Source organism: Tympanuchus pallidicinctus, unplaced genomic scaffold, assembly GCF_026119805.1.
Source record: "Tympanuchus pallidicinctus isolate F22 unplaced genomic scaffold, pur_lepc_1.0 scaffold23, whole genome shotgun sequence".
NCBI lineage: Eukaryota > Metazoa > Chordata > Aves > Galliformes > Phasianidae > Tympanuchus > Tympanuchus pallidicinctus.
Genome location: NW_026294740.1, coordinates 7,899,354 through 7,913,687, shown reverse-complemented (window position 1 = coordinate 7,913,687; position 14,334 = coordinate 7,899,354). Strand labels below are relative to the sequence as shown.

General features: G+C 36.2%; 1 protein-coding gene across 11 annotated transcripts in view; it reads right to left on the bottom strand.

Moving 5' to 3' along the window:
• The window catches only part of BPTF (bromodomain PHD finger transcription factor), a 47,018-nt gene that overhangs the window by 11,811 nt on the left and 20,873 nt on the right, over nucleotides 1-14,334 (bottom strand). For 6 of the 11 annotated variants that reach the window (XM_052687763.1, XM_052687768.1, XM_052687766.1 and 3 more), the window contains 17 exons: nucleotides 13,838-14,193; nucleotides 13,447-13,578; nucleotides 13,001-13,130; nucleotides 12,560-12,695; nucleotides 11,971-12,186; nucleotides 9,259-11,683; nucleotides 8,677-8,801; nucleotides 8,311-8,439; nucleotides 7,872-8,022; nucleotides 7,088-7,130; nucleotides 5,653-5,905; nucleotides 5,067-5,228; nucleotides 3,989-4,137; nucleotides 3,430-3,553; nucleotides 2,717-2,940; nucleotides 1,200-1,422; nucleotides 85-968 (listed from right to left, as the gene is read on the bottom strand). In XM_052687763.1, the coding sequence (XP_052543723.1) occupies nucleotides 85-968; nucleotides 1,200-1,422; nucleotides 2,717-2,940; nucleotides 3,430-3,553; nucleotides 3,989-4,137; nucleotides 5,067-5,228; nucleotides 5,653-5,905; nucleotides 7,088-7,130; nucleotides 7,872-8,022; nucleotides 8,311-8,439; nucleotides 8,677-8,801; nucleotides 9,259-11,683; nucleotides 11,971-12,186; nucleotides 12,560-12,695; nucleotides 13,001-13,130; nucleotides 13,447-13,578; nucleotides 13,838-14,193 (5,862 nt within the window). The remainder of the gene's footprint in view (nucleotides 1-84; nucleotides 969-1,199; nucleotides 1,423-2,716; nucleotides 2,941-3,429; nucleotides 3,554-3,988; nucleotides 4,138-5,066; nucleotides 5,229-5,652; nucleotides 5,906-7,087; nucleotides 7,131-7,871; nucleotides 8,023-8,310; nucleotides 8,440-8,676; nucleotides 8,802-9,258; nucleotides 11,684-11,970; nucleotides 12,187-12,559; nucleotides 12,696-13,000; nucleotides 13,131-13,446; nucleotides 13,579-13,837; nucleotides 14,194-14,334) is intronic. The other 5 variants (XM_052687769.1, XM_052687771.1, XM_052687772.1 and 2 more) reach the window with 4 other exon arrangements.

Genomic DNA, 14,334 nt, shown 5'->3' with positions numbered 1-14,334 from the left:
GTATCAACATTATTAACAAGAACAGGCATTTAAAATGAAATTTCTTTCATTCATTAAATTTTTATTTTCTTCTGTTAACTTTACCTGTTTCTGGATAATGTCACTCTGATTAGAAGCCTGAAGGGTGTGCTCACGTTTAATTTCTATCTGTTGCTGCTTTTTCTTCTGTTGCTGCTCTCTGAGCTGCTGAACTCTCTGCAGCTGCTCCTGAACACTAGCTGCTTGAACTGTTACCACATTCTGAATCTGGTGAGCCTGTACTGGGCTACTTTGTTGAATCTGAATAGGTAACTGAAGCTTGATCTGCTGGGGTACACTGCCTTGTTGGGCTTGTATCTGAGCCACAACATGTGACTGAAGCTGAGAGAGAACTTGGACTTGTTGCTGAAGCTGAGGCACTGTAATAACTTTAGTTGGAGGCTGCTGAAGTTGCAGCTGAGGACGAGTTGGGGATTGCACAGGAACCTGATTTAAACTTTGAGTAGTTGGAAGGGTTGAGACCGAAGTCTGAACCTGAGGTTGCAATTGCTGCAGCTGAGGTTGAATTTGTATGGGAGCATGGGGCTGCATCTGAATCTGTTGTTGGGTTGTAGTCTGCACCTGAGCTGGTTGCTGAGGCTGGACTTGGGACTGGCCTTGTGGAAGGACTGCACTCTGCGGCTGACTCTGGACTTGCGCTGGAGATTGTCCTTGGGCCTGGGTCTGCGCCGGAGACTGCACCGGAGATTTAGATGACTGTGCTTCAGGTGTGACTGGAGAGTCAAGAGATGCTGGAGTTTGAGATTCGGGCTGGGTCTGAGTTTCAGGCTGAAGTGGTGGCTGTGGTGCCTGTGGCTGGGTGGGGGACACAGGTTGAGCGCTCTGATTCTGTGCTTGAGGCTGGACTTGCTGCTGACTCTGAGGCTGTGGCTGAACTGGCGGCTGCACTGATGTTGGCTGTGCCTGTAGAGCTTGCTTCTGCTCTGTAGCTGTGCAGGATTAAAATAAATTTCACTCACTTCAAATGACAAGTCTATGAGCTTTACCCAGTTGAGCCCTCCAGAACTACCGTAAAAATCTATGAAGAAATTCAAAGTATTTCTAGGCTCAATACATTTCCAGTAAATTTACTTTTAAAAGATACTTTCTCCAATTGCAAAAGAATTCCCACGTGGACTAAATTGAAGCCTCTTTTTCTCTTGGACAGAATTAATGCTTACCTGAGGTTGCAGTAGAAGCTGTTGTTGTAGTTGTGCTAGCTGTAGTAGCAGCTGCTGGCAGTGGGGTGAAAAGGAATCTCTGAATTGTACCATTTGGCATAGCTGCTTGCATAAGTTGTTGTCCTGGACCAGGTATTACAGTCACTCCCTGAGGGATTAATTGTAGTTGACCAGTAGTTTGACCTTGTCCCTGAATTACCACTGTTAATCCTTGACTGCCACCCTGAAAAATATTAATATTGATGTATTAGTGATACAATTCTTAGACAGACCTTGCTCAAAATCAGAGAATAACCATAGTTTTGGATTTCAGAATTTAATACTCATATCATTTATTTCCTACATACCATTTTCCTAAAATACAAAAGCAGCTCTGAATTAATGAAATAATATAAAATTCCTTCAACAATGCTATCAACAGATAACTGAGCTGGAGTTAACAACAAATATTTTCATCCAAATATTGGCAAGAACCCTACCCAGAAAGACACTAAAATGGAACATCTCTGTTCCTAGAATTTACAAGCAACACCAAAGAATGGATATTTTCAGATGCTTCCTCAAAAATTCCAACCATTTTACATCAAAATTCTCTGCAGTGCAAAGGTTTCCTTAATGACTGGGAGATCCAACTCAACTCTGATCTCCTATGACTGACTGATCAGTTTGTAACCTGTTGTAAATTTCTGTTGCTTAAGATGACACTTTGGACATTAGAGTTCCAGCTATCAGTAAGTGTTATAGAAATATTTTGGTTCCATGAATCAGATAAAATTTCAGCTCATGACATCACTCCATGTTGAGAAACAGAAAAAGCAGGGTATCATCACAATACCTAGATGTCTAACTCCACATGCTTGGAATCCACAGAAAAGAATGGGGTCTCAAAATAAATAAATAAATCTCGAGTCTTTTTCTACATAGAAAAAAATCTTTCTTGGCCACAAGCAGCCTGTACATTACAAACACCTACTTATTCAATAAACACTGAAAAGAATACTTATTGTGGAAACTTGTAGAAGCCTATTTTTTACACTATGCATAATTCTGAGTTTCTCTTTTTCCCAACAGATCCTAAGAATTTGAGAAGCTCTAATAATTTTTTCCAATTCCAGATCAAGAGACAGTTTTTCCTCTGAAATTCAGGACAATTTGAATCAAAAATAAGTTTTCATACAACATCAGGAAATAAGGAAAAAACAGTATGTTCCAAAGGTCTAAGAAACCAGCCATAAAAATAATAACTGTCCCACACTGCTGTTAATACAGAGATATTTTTCTATGCTGCTAAATTTTCCTGATGCTAGTTATACTACTGGGGAATACTGTTGGAAGACACATTTAAAACTTTACACATACTACTTAAGCTTCTTTCAGTCAGGTCATTCCAAATGAAGGCTGAAACATAACTAAGAACATAGGTTTACAAGAAGATGAACTACAAGTCTGAAATCAAAAGATTTGAAAAAGTGTATCATAAGCACAAGCGTATTTTCACACTCAGAGGCTATTTTTACCTGTCCTTGTGTAAGCTGTGTAAGTTGGGCCATGGTAAGTTTCACTTGGCCCTGCTGAGGACGAGGGGGCTGCGACGTGGTTTGTGGCTGTATTTGCTGAGGTGGAGTTCCAGGACTTGTTACAGTCTTCTGTCCAGAACTAGTAGAAGCTGTGCTGGTACTAGAAACTGCTGTTGAGACAGGTTGACCTCTGATAATCTGAGTCACTACCTGCTGTGACTGACCTGTAAGAGAATAATTTGTGATAAGAAAAAAGAAAAACTTTCTAATATTTTAGTCATTAACACTATAAATCTTTGAATCAGAACTCCTTGTAGAAATGTATTATCAAACAAGAGAAGCAAATATTGCAATTTGCACAGGAATTTCCATTAAAAACCATTTTCCTATGTGGTTGATTGAAAAAGGTCTGTTAAATGTTTTTTATTTTCATCCAGTTCACATCTCTACAAGGAACTTCAAACGCTTTTTTTTTTTAATATACAGAAAGGATCTCGCAGTAAAAAGTTACTCTGAACATTTTTCTTGAAAAAACAAGGCAATTTTAACTATTAGATTTCTACCAGCATGTTCAAATGTCAAAAAAGGCACTTGTTACAGGTCAAGCACTAAAATGAGGTATTTTTGCATTGGAATGTATGGTACAGATAGTATTTATCTAGAAACAAACTACAGATTTCACATTGGGAATTTAAATATTAAAATGAACCTACTGGCTGGAAGAATACCTTGTTGCACCACTAGAGGTGTTCGAATGATGGCCTTCCCAAGTGTTGACTGCTGTAGTGGTGTTCGGATTACTGTCATACCAGGACGGAGTGGTGTCCCTTGCATCACCTACACAGACCAGAATAAAAAGCATATGTGAACTTATGAACAAACACACACATCAAAACACAACACAAAAACACTGAGATATGCCCTTAAGTTGTTGGGTTTGTTTTTTTTTTTTTTCTTTTTCTTTTTCTTTTTCTTTTCAGTATAGCAAGAAATAGAAGGATCATACCCTTCTACAAAAGATGCAAGTTGGATCTACTTGCATTGTATTTTTTCCACTTGTGCTCCTACTGATAAGGCTTACCAGCATCTAAGCTATTAATTTTTCCACACTGGAGAGAACTGATATAACTGCTGGGAACAAAGGATCCACTGACACTATTACTGAGATGAAGCAAAAACGTTGAAAAGTGACTAGCCCAAAGTATATTTACCAAATAACTTACAACATATGCACACCAAATTTTTGCTTTAACAATAAGAAAAACATCTTACTTGTGAAGTACTTGTAGTTCCTAAAGTCCCTGTGGTATTTGGCCTAATTGTTACAGTGGCTGTCCTTGGCTGGAATGAAGTAAATGTTTGACTTGCACCTGTTGTTGATGGAATGATGCCCAATACCTTTTGCTGAACTTGAACAACACCTAATTAAAGAAAAATTGAGAATTCATTAATAATATAATTGCTAGTAGAAGAACAAAACGCAACTCCAGGGTAGCTCTCAAAACAAGTCTTCAGGTTTCTAAAACTTCTCCATCTTTTAATGCTTCTTGGGATAATCTTTGTCATATTGTAAAAAGCCAGCGTTGTACTTTGTCAATAGTCCAACTACATTTGAAGTTATGAGACAGGTATTTCAGAAAAGGTTAAGGAAAGAGTGAATCTTCATAAAGATCAGTATGATGGTAACTGCTAATCAGGCCTTGCATGACACAGTGCCACAAAATTAGTACTATGCAACCATTAAGTATAAGTTAATCTGACTCATTTAAAATGGAGGAGACCAGTTTAAACCTTTCACCTACAAGCTCATGGTGCTAAAGAAAATGGGTAACACTTTTCTTGTCACCTCAGACATTTCAACACAAGCCTGGTAACTTTCATGACTTCCTTAGACACTAAATAAAATGGAGACTGAGAATCAAGTTTTTCTATTTAACATACATTCATGTATCTCCAAGTATTGAGCTCTCTTCTTGAGGCAAGAAGGAAAATGCTAACCTTAGTTTGGAGTCAAACTCTTGCTCACCAGTGAAGAGCAGATGCAGGCATAAATGTCTACGAACAACAGTGCATTTTTTTTTTTTAGTTTGGTAGAAAATTATTTTGTTGATGTTTAGTGTAGATAAAGAGAAAAAGCATGCTTCATTCCACACAGTTTAAAGTAGAATAATTTACAGGCAAAACACTTGCATTTTTTCCCCCAGACACAAATACTCTATACAGGGAGAAAATGGTATACATTTTTTTTCCCCCTTCAAAGTCACAGTTTACTTCACTGGGAAAATAGTGTCAATGGAGAATTAAACAGCAAGCTGGAATACATTTTTTAATTCGGTTCCCTTTCCCCTACCTCCTTGAGTTGATGGCACATTGACGGCAACAATCTTGCTGTTTGCAGGGAGTGGCAGCTTAGTTATCACTTTCCCTGCCATCGTTACTGGACTGCCTGAGATCTGGAAGGTCTGCCCTGTGCTGGCAATGGTTGTGGCTGAAGTGGCAGCTGTGCTAGTGGCTATTGAGGTACACAGAACAGTCAATTTTAGAGCAGAATAATTAGTCAAGAATATGACTATTTTCAAGTATGAAACAGCAAACTACAGGATTATTTTTACAGTGTGTCATTCTTTCTTTGGTAAAGACATTTTTGGAAACAGCAAGTTACAGCACGGAATGCTTTCATCATCAACGATCACTGGTACAACAACTGTCAGTAATAAATGAGACAGGTCAGAAATAAAAACATCTAGGAAGTCTGAGCAAAGAAAGATTAGACAGGTATTATTTTAGAAGCACCCTGCTGACGTGGCAGAGAGTTAAGAGCAATGATATGAAATGCAGCTATGCTATATTTTGGAGAAGATGGAAGTGTTGGATGTAGGTAGGATGCGTCCATAAATTCTTCCTAGTTAGATTTTCTTTCCAAGATAAACAATTACCTGTTGAAGATTGGCCTTGTTTAACCCAAGTAGCAAAAGTCTGATGGAAATTCTTGTTCTGTTGGAATGTTACTGTAGCTGGAGAACCCACTTTTGTAGTAAGTACTACTTTGGTTCCAGTGGGAACCGGGCCCGCTAAAGGGCCCACCACAACTTTCTGTGGAGTTGAGACTGTACTTGTAGTGCTGCTGGCTGTAGTGACAGTGGCAGCCACACCTGCTACAGGTATCTGCTTCTGCTGTTCCAGCCGTTTCTACAGAATTCAGAAGAAAAAAAAAGAAGAATTTTCAGATTTTGTAAAATAAATGCAGTACTGAAAAATAACCTTGGTAAGATTTCAGTTCAAGTTGTAAACGACTGAAGTATAAACTGTTTGCATACCTTAGAGCACTGCAAGCACAAGCATCCTTCACTCTGCTTACAGTACTCAACCAGTAATTTTCATCTCTAAACCCTTCAGATTACACAGTTAATTTCACTACACATTTTAAAGAAAACATATTAATTAATCTCAGATTAGAAGATTAAAAAAACCACTTTGAAAAGTATTCATCTGTATTTGGCTTTGACTGTGTATATATAGACACCATGTACTTCAGGGATACACCAGAAGGGTTCATTACTGGCATTCCTAAGTCTAGAGCTGCCTGCACTGAAATCCTGCCAGTTACGGAAGACAATCCTCCTACTTCATCAAATTAACCATTAAAAATATTCTTCTAACTAAAGCAGTGCTTAAATAAAACAGGTTCAATATCCTTTCTATCCTATCACACTCAGCAACCTTCTGTGCTGTGCCTGTCAAAGAGGTACCTTTAATTTAGAGAGCCATCTTGTAAAAGGGCAGTATCAGTATGCTCTTTAACAACACCAAAAGATTTAACATTCTTCCCTATCTTAGTGGAATCACCTCGACACTTATTAATTTAAATTTCAGTAATTGGTTATCTTTAGCACTGAGGTAATTAGAAGTGAATGAGTTTTTCTGATTCACAGTAATTCATTTGGGTCAGGGAAGATGACAAAAAAAATGAACAGACTGTAAGAAAACCACTTCTTATTATTGCATGTCAAATACCATCATGGCATTGGGTTTCTTAGTTATACATGTATACATATTTACATACATACATACAAAATACACATGCACATATATATATCTATATGTATATGAAACAATTCTGTGGGCTTAATTTATCCAACTTTGGATAGGTCAATCTTTTGATTTTATGTGATTAAAGCATGGGGAAAAAAAAAAAAAGGAGTAATATTCCAAAGTCAGTTGTACACCATGGCAGCTTTCCATTACAGCATAAAACACTGTTGACCTTAACCGGAGACTGGTGCTTCTCAGACTTGATTGAAAAAAGAAAATAAAAAGAGCAGGGGCAGCCAATCCTTGCTGTTTTAGTTGAGCCTTTTTCTGTTCACTAACCTTAGCCTGCTGTTCAACTGCCTGTGCCTTTTCCTTCTCCACCCTGCCAAAGACACACAACCAGAAAGAAAGTTAGCACATAAATTCCAACCATCAAACTGGATTTCAACTCATCCAATTGAACTGCTCTTAACAAGAACAAATATCAAGTATGAAGATCACTGAGAAATGGGTAATGCTTTTAAAAGTATTCTGAAATAAGCTATTGAAAGTGCATGCAACATTCCTAAAGTACTCAGGTGCTAAACTCATGTGGACACCTTAAAAGAAATTATTAATCAAAACTAGAATTTATAAATACATCTGAGACTGCAAATATGATGTAACATTCTAGTACATTATTTTCAAGGGACTCAAAATGTTCCGACGTTCAGTACAAAACATTGAAAATACTTTCTTTTTAATCACTTGAATATTCTAAGATTGAATTTACCTTTACTTAAAAACACATACATACAATAATTTTGTGTTACAGAAGTATTTAAAAATACTATTTGAAGTCAAGCAAAAAGCATTCCCATAATAGCCTTTTAGTAATGCAACATTGATGACTTCACAAAAATGGAATCATTTTAACAAATCTGTTAGATCTGCATAAATAAAGTTTTAGTATTAACAAATAATTTAGTTTTACAATTTTGTGCTTCAGTATTACTAACAAAAGGCACAGAAATAAAAAGCAACGCAGATCAGCCTAAACTGATTGTAGCTATCAAGTTTGTCCTCTATAGTGGGAACTTCTATTCAACATACACACAAAGAAAGCTTATTTGAGTTGGTTTACCTTTCAGCAAATGCCCTGATCTCCCATAACTCCAATTCCTCCTCTGCTACCCAACTTTCAATTATAACAGGGCCTGTTTGCTTGGGTGTTTCTGGCCTTTTTGGCCTTAGTGCACTTGATCGAAGTCCCTTCCTCTGGGGTGTTGGAGTTTCTTTAGAGAACAGTCAAAACATACACATTAAGCTCAATCATAAAAAAGAATTGAAGTGTAAACCAAAATTTAGTACCTTTTTTAGTCTTATTTTAGAAACTGGAATACCTTTCAGCTTTAGAGAAGTCAAGTCAGGTTTTTAAATGCATTATCTGTTTCACACAGGAGAATGAATAGTTCATGTCAATTACATTTGCTCCTTTGATGGTCTGAATCCTTATAAAGGTCTAGTTACCTTAATTCTGCAGAAGCTTACATGGAAGGGGAAAAATGTACAAACAAACATACCTTTTGGAGCCTCTGGTACACCAATGGGACAAATAATTTTTCTTATACAGTACTCTGACCGGATTCCGTATGGACCAACATCTCTTCGCTTAATTATTTCTGTTGTTGTAATTTCAGTTTCAGTAGTTTCTAAAACAAATTAGTCCCAACACGTTAAGAGCAAGAAAATAAGGTTAAATCTCCAATCAACCCAATATACTCAAGGTAAAGTAAGAGCAACTACAGTGCAAACTGTTGGCTATTAAAAAAATAAGTGTAAAACCAAATCAATATCAAGCCTTTAGAGAAAAAAATGGAATTAAAGTATCAGTCAAAATTAACAGCAAGAGTAGTTGCATTCAGAAACCCCAAAATGTAAAGGAATACCTGTACGTGTAGTTCCTCCTCCAGGTGGAGCTTTTGCAGCCATGTCATCCCATTTGAGACATGCCCACAGCAATCTCAGCATAAGGCTCACCCCAGCCAAAGATTTTACTGTTTGAAGTCGGTACCTACCAAGAAAGTATTAAAGTAAATTTTAAAATCAAAATGTGTTTATATTACCTAAGTAAACCAATGACACATTTCCCACTCTACTTGTACTGAACAATATATTTGTTTTTAGTAACAGCAAAATTTATAACAGCTCCCATCTCGCCAACTATACAAGAGGTTTTCATTTTGCAGCTCAAAACACTCTTTGAAATTCCAAGAAGGAAACTCAAAATTAAAAAGGTAGGAGAAAATCAGGTTTGAACAACAAGGACAGTACAGTTATCCAATCTTGTAAGTAAAATTACTGTCATTTCAAAAACCCTGAATCTATTGTGAGCAAGAGAAAAAATTTTCCACTTGGACTCAAGTTAGTGAAAAAGTCACTTCTGGGCATGAACACGTGTCATCTTTATTTTTAAATCCAGTTAATTTTGTTTTATCCTAAACTTTTCCTCTAAAACATAACATATATACCTCCAAGTGATCCCAAAAGTTGGTCTTGGAGATGGATATGGCCAGATATCCAATGCAGGCTTTGCATTATAATTGAAATAGGGAACTTCTCTGATCCCTCCTCTTCTGGCTAGCTTTTTTAAGTCATCATTGGGTAAAACAAATATGCTTTTTTTACTGCTTTTGGTTACAAATTTTCTATATGATGGCAAGGCAGTTCCAGAACGTGTTTTTTTGGGTTTTGTAAATTTCATTAACTTCACTTTGTCTTTTGTAGAATACTCTTTGCTGACAGTCATGGAAGTAACCAATGTGCCTTCTGGGGTGGACAGAGAATCAGTCACTGTTGTTGTTACCACTGTTTTACGATGTTCTTGTACAGAAATGACATCAACACTGCTGTGTGTAACTGGAGTGGTAAGCTTAGTCACAGTGGTGGTGGTAGTTACAGTGGATACGGCACAGTTTTCTGTAGATGACACCACTGTTGTTTTCTCATCATTAGAAGCTAGAGTCTCTGCAACTTTAAACACAGTTTTGGATTCTGTAGAAACAGTTGACGTTGTGGTGGTCACTTCAGTAATAACAGTTTTTATTTTACTTTCTCCATTAACATCTTCTACTTTGTATGCCTGTAGACCATTCTGATCAGCAAAGTCACTACTCAAGCTAGATTCCTCACATGACATTACAGGAGATGAAGCGACTTTCTTATCCTCAGCATGTTCGGTTTCCATAGATTCTGTTCCACTGCTCAGATTATTTTCTTTACAGAAATCATGTGCTGGTGTGGAAGAAGTATCAAGAAAGGCAGATCTTTGAGGAGAAAGATGTTTCTCTTCAGTTTTCTGCACATAATTTGGGACTTCCTCTGATGGCTGAAGAGTCTTTTCAGCTTCAAATTCAGGTGAACTCTGCAGAGAGGACTTAGGGTCCAGAGCATTTTTATCAACACTGTCCTCAGTTGTGATGTCACCATTCATGAATGGTTTTACTGAAGATTCCTTAGAAGTCAGTGGTTTCATTTCATGCTCTGGAAAGGATTTATTAATATTATTAACTCTTGGTTCAACATCATCTCCTGTTGTCGCTTCATAGTTGACTTTAACTAAACTTTCATCATTTGATAGTACTTTAATATCATTGTCTTTTCCATTCATTTGAAATGTTGATTTATCTTTTTCTAAGTCCATTTCAGTTTCTTCATCTTTATTATTCATTTTGTCAGTAACACTATTTAGATTTGTTTGATCAAGGTATTTGCTTATGGTATTTGTGTCTACCTTCAGTTCCTGACCTTTCTTTTGACCATTAGCCTCATTTAGTTGAGAGCTCAGTAGTTCCTCATCAACTTTCACTCCATCCTCACGTTCCAAAGTTTGACTTCCAAGGTTTCTTTCAGAAATTAGCTCGGTTTTAAGTGGTTCTATATCTTTACTAACTAATTTCTGGTGAAATACAACCTTGTTTTCAGATTTACTTTCAGTTTTTATTGGAGTAATGTCTTTATCCAGTTCACTTTTTTGAAAGGACAGTGGTTCAAAATGGCTTTTTATTATACAATTCTTTTCTGGATCTCTGCTCTGCTGTTCAGAATTCCCTTCCATATTTGTTTTATCAGAAATAGCCACAGCACCTTTTCTACAGCTGCTTTTACTTATCACTGGCTCCGAGTTTTCACATTCTCTCTGAGATACTCTGGTAATAGGTGGCTTTTGTTTGAAAGGCTTCTCGTTTGTTTCCAAAACATCCCATTTGACTTTACCATCTGTACTTGTTTGTTTCAAGTCCTCAACAATGGAACTCTCACACACTTTAACATCTTCTCGTACTTGACCCTTATCAGCTGCCACAGGTTCAGAGTTTTTCTCTTTGCTATCATTCTGAATAGATCTTTCACCTTCAGAGGACTGAGGTGAGTCTTCATCTAGAAGCTGTCCTTCTCTTTTTGACAGCCTATTTGTTGAAGGTAAAGAGAGCTCATCTAGCTCACCAGTTTTCATAGCAGAGATGCTGCTGATTGGCAAGCAATCCTGACCTGTATCTTCATTTTGGACTTTATCTGAAATATAGGTTTGATTTTGGGAAGATGTGTCTGATTGACTTCCTTCCTTTACTTTTTTCATTTGTAGCTCTTCTAAATTTTTCTGGGAGCTTAATGATTGAATGCCTCCATTTTTAGCACTAGCCTCCAGTTTCATCCTCTCTAGACGCTGTTTTTCTTCCAGTGTAAATTGTTTTATTCGTCTCTCAAGTAGTCCATCTAATTTTGATGATTTCACTTTCCTCTTGTAGCAAGTCCTTAAATGAAATCCCTCGCTGACGTTGATTATATCAAGTTTACAGTGATTATCCTCATCTTTTATTGAGGATTCAGTTTTCATATCTATATCCATAGGTTCTTCCTTGATGACTTTAAAATTTTCAGCATCGATTTCTTTTTCCTCTGTGAAGAAATAATTCTGAATCAATAAGTTCCTTTAATAATGAGTACCAAAAGTGTGTTTTTGCATTAAAAACTAGTAAATGCACCTTATAACATATTAATAAATTTCAAGAAAAAGAAAGTGAAAACTTTAGACATTTCTACAAAAGACAATTAAAAAAAATACTTAACTGAGATGTCTCAACACAACTCATTACACAGTTTTTAGTAGTTATTCATGAGGTCATAGGCTTCTACACAGAGTATTGCAATGAATAGCTAGTTTTACAATGATTTATGTATATCACCTTTGTCTTTTGCATGACCTAAGTTTTCAGAATTTGTATCAACTTTTTCTTCATGTGACTTTTCTTCCTTCACTTGTACTTTCTCTGCTGCTTCTGACATGCTGCCTTTGTCCTTCGCTTGAAGATCATGAGAATCCTTCATTCTATCTTTCTCTGTTTTTACTTTTATTAGACCTTTTCTTTTATCCAAATTGCATTTTTCATCTTCATTCTTTGCTGTTAACAGATAAAATAGTTTCAATTATTCAAAGGGCTTTTTTTTTTTTTTTAATAATCTGCTACATTTCAATGCCTATTCACACATCTGTCAATGCAAAAAAAAAGAGATACATGCATTCACCCATGTATTAGATGCCACTTTTTGCCAATCTGTGTATTTTCCTCAGTCTTTAATTTACATGATCTACCAATACCCCAGAACTTCATACTTGTAAAAATTTAATGTAGCTAAAAAATATCTATGAGAACTGAGTATATTAACAATGACTATGAACTATTAATTTTATAATTAACACAAATTATATGAATAGGTAACAGAAGGCAGTATGTAAAAAATTAAAAAAAGATTCTAATTAATGCAGATACTTACTTGGCAGCAACTTTCTGTAATTTGCATTGGTATTTCCAGGCAATTTGGGCATAAACCTATGGACATGTGTTTTACTGATCCAGCTCCAGCCACCATATCCTGTTACTCTATACTCCTCTCCTTTTTGTTTCCAAACCTGATGAATATTTTAAATATATTAATTTTAATCGTGCTTTTTTTTGCTGCACTGCTAATGTATACATTCATTTAAAAACCTAAGATGTCTTAAGTTTAAATCTTTAACTTTCTAATTTACAGAATTTTTGAAGCAAACTGAAGTGTATCTGTGAAATAACATACAAGCTAAATTTCAAGATGTGTCTGCTGGTAACTGAATCAATTAATCAATTACTATTTTAAGACCTTAAAGAAAATAGAAAAAAAGTTAGACATCAATACTTTCTGTATTTTGCATGTTTTTCATGCAAAATAAAACCTTACCTGATGTTTAACAGGGAATGTATATTTCACCCATGTAGCTTGCTGCATTGTTTCTTCTTCTTCTTGTTTTCTCTCTTTTTTTTTCACTTTCTCCTTTTCTTCCCTTTCTATTGCAGTCATTCTGCGTAATCTAGTACGTATAGGTTTAGGCAAATTTAAATATACTTAAGTACAGGATCTTACAAACAAATACAATAAATCAAACAACTGTCTGTGCCACCCATTTCAATAATTTAAAATATCTGAAGTTAAGAGGAAAGGCTAATATCAGGTTATATGCACTAATTGCAACAGGAACCCAACTTTTTGCTTATTCCAATAATGCAGACATAGTTGTCTGCAGCTCTGTCTACTCTTAGACACAGCTGCAGTAATTAATAATTACTAGTTCCTCTAGAAAGTGTTCCTCTTGAAAGTGTATGGTTATTTTCTCTTTATTTTTTTACCTAGTATGCCCCAAGGATTCCCGCCAGATTGGCAACATCACAACAGGCTTAATTGCGCATTCCAATATAGCCAGAGCTAGTGCAAATTCTCTAGGTTTGCTGCACATCTGAACAGCCTTAATCCAGTTAGACCTAAATTGGAGACAAGATAAAAACATGAAACATATACACGTACTGATACAGCATGGTAAGTCCATGAACATAACAGGATAAAGCCATCTATATTTTAATATTTAACTCAAATGTGCAATCTTTAGTCATTCATCACAAGACTCAAACTTCTTATATTTCAATATACTGAAGCTTGGTCCTTGAAAATCACCAACTCGATAATACAAAGGCTATTGCCCATTCATACTATTAGCAAAAACACAAGACAACATATCTTTACCTGTGGGAAGCCCAGTTAGGGTGAAGGAACGATGCCGGGATATTGTTTTCTAGCTGAATAATAGTTAGCCTTAAAGTGGATATGGTAAGAACCTTGGACCCATGTACAGACCCATTCCATTTGAACTCTCCAGCAGTAGTCAGACAGAATTTATGTGAGAGATGTCGTCTCTTGTCATGGTCTTCCCTGTGTTGGTGCTTGTTCAATGCAAAGGAATTAGTGGCATACTGATTATGATAAACACGGTATTTCCCCTCTTGACCTAATTTGAAATAATTGTTGATATTTCCTTTCATCACAATTTCCCTCTTTGTGTTCATTCGGGAGACTTCACCTTGAGAGTTGACCACCAGAACCTATTTCAAGAAAGAATGATTTTCAAAGTTTGCAATTTAATTGTTATAAGGCTTCAACTGCCTATATATAAATTAGTAAAGATACCCAGCATTAGTTTGTAACTGTTTATCATATGTTTGCACTCACTCCACAGAGAGCTA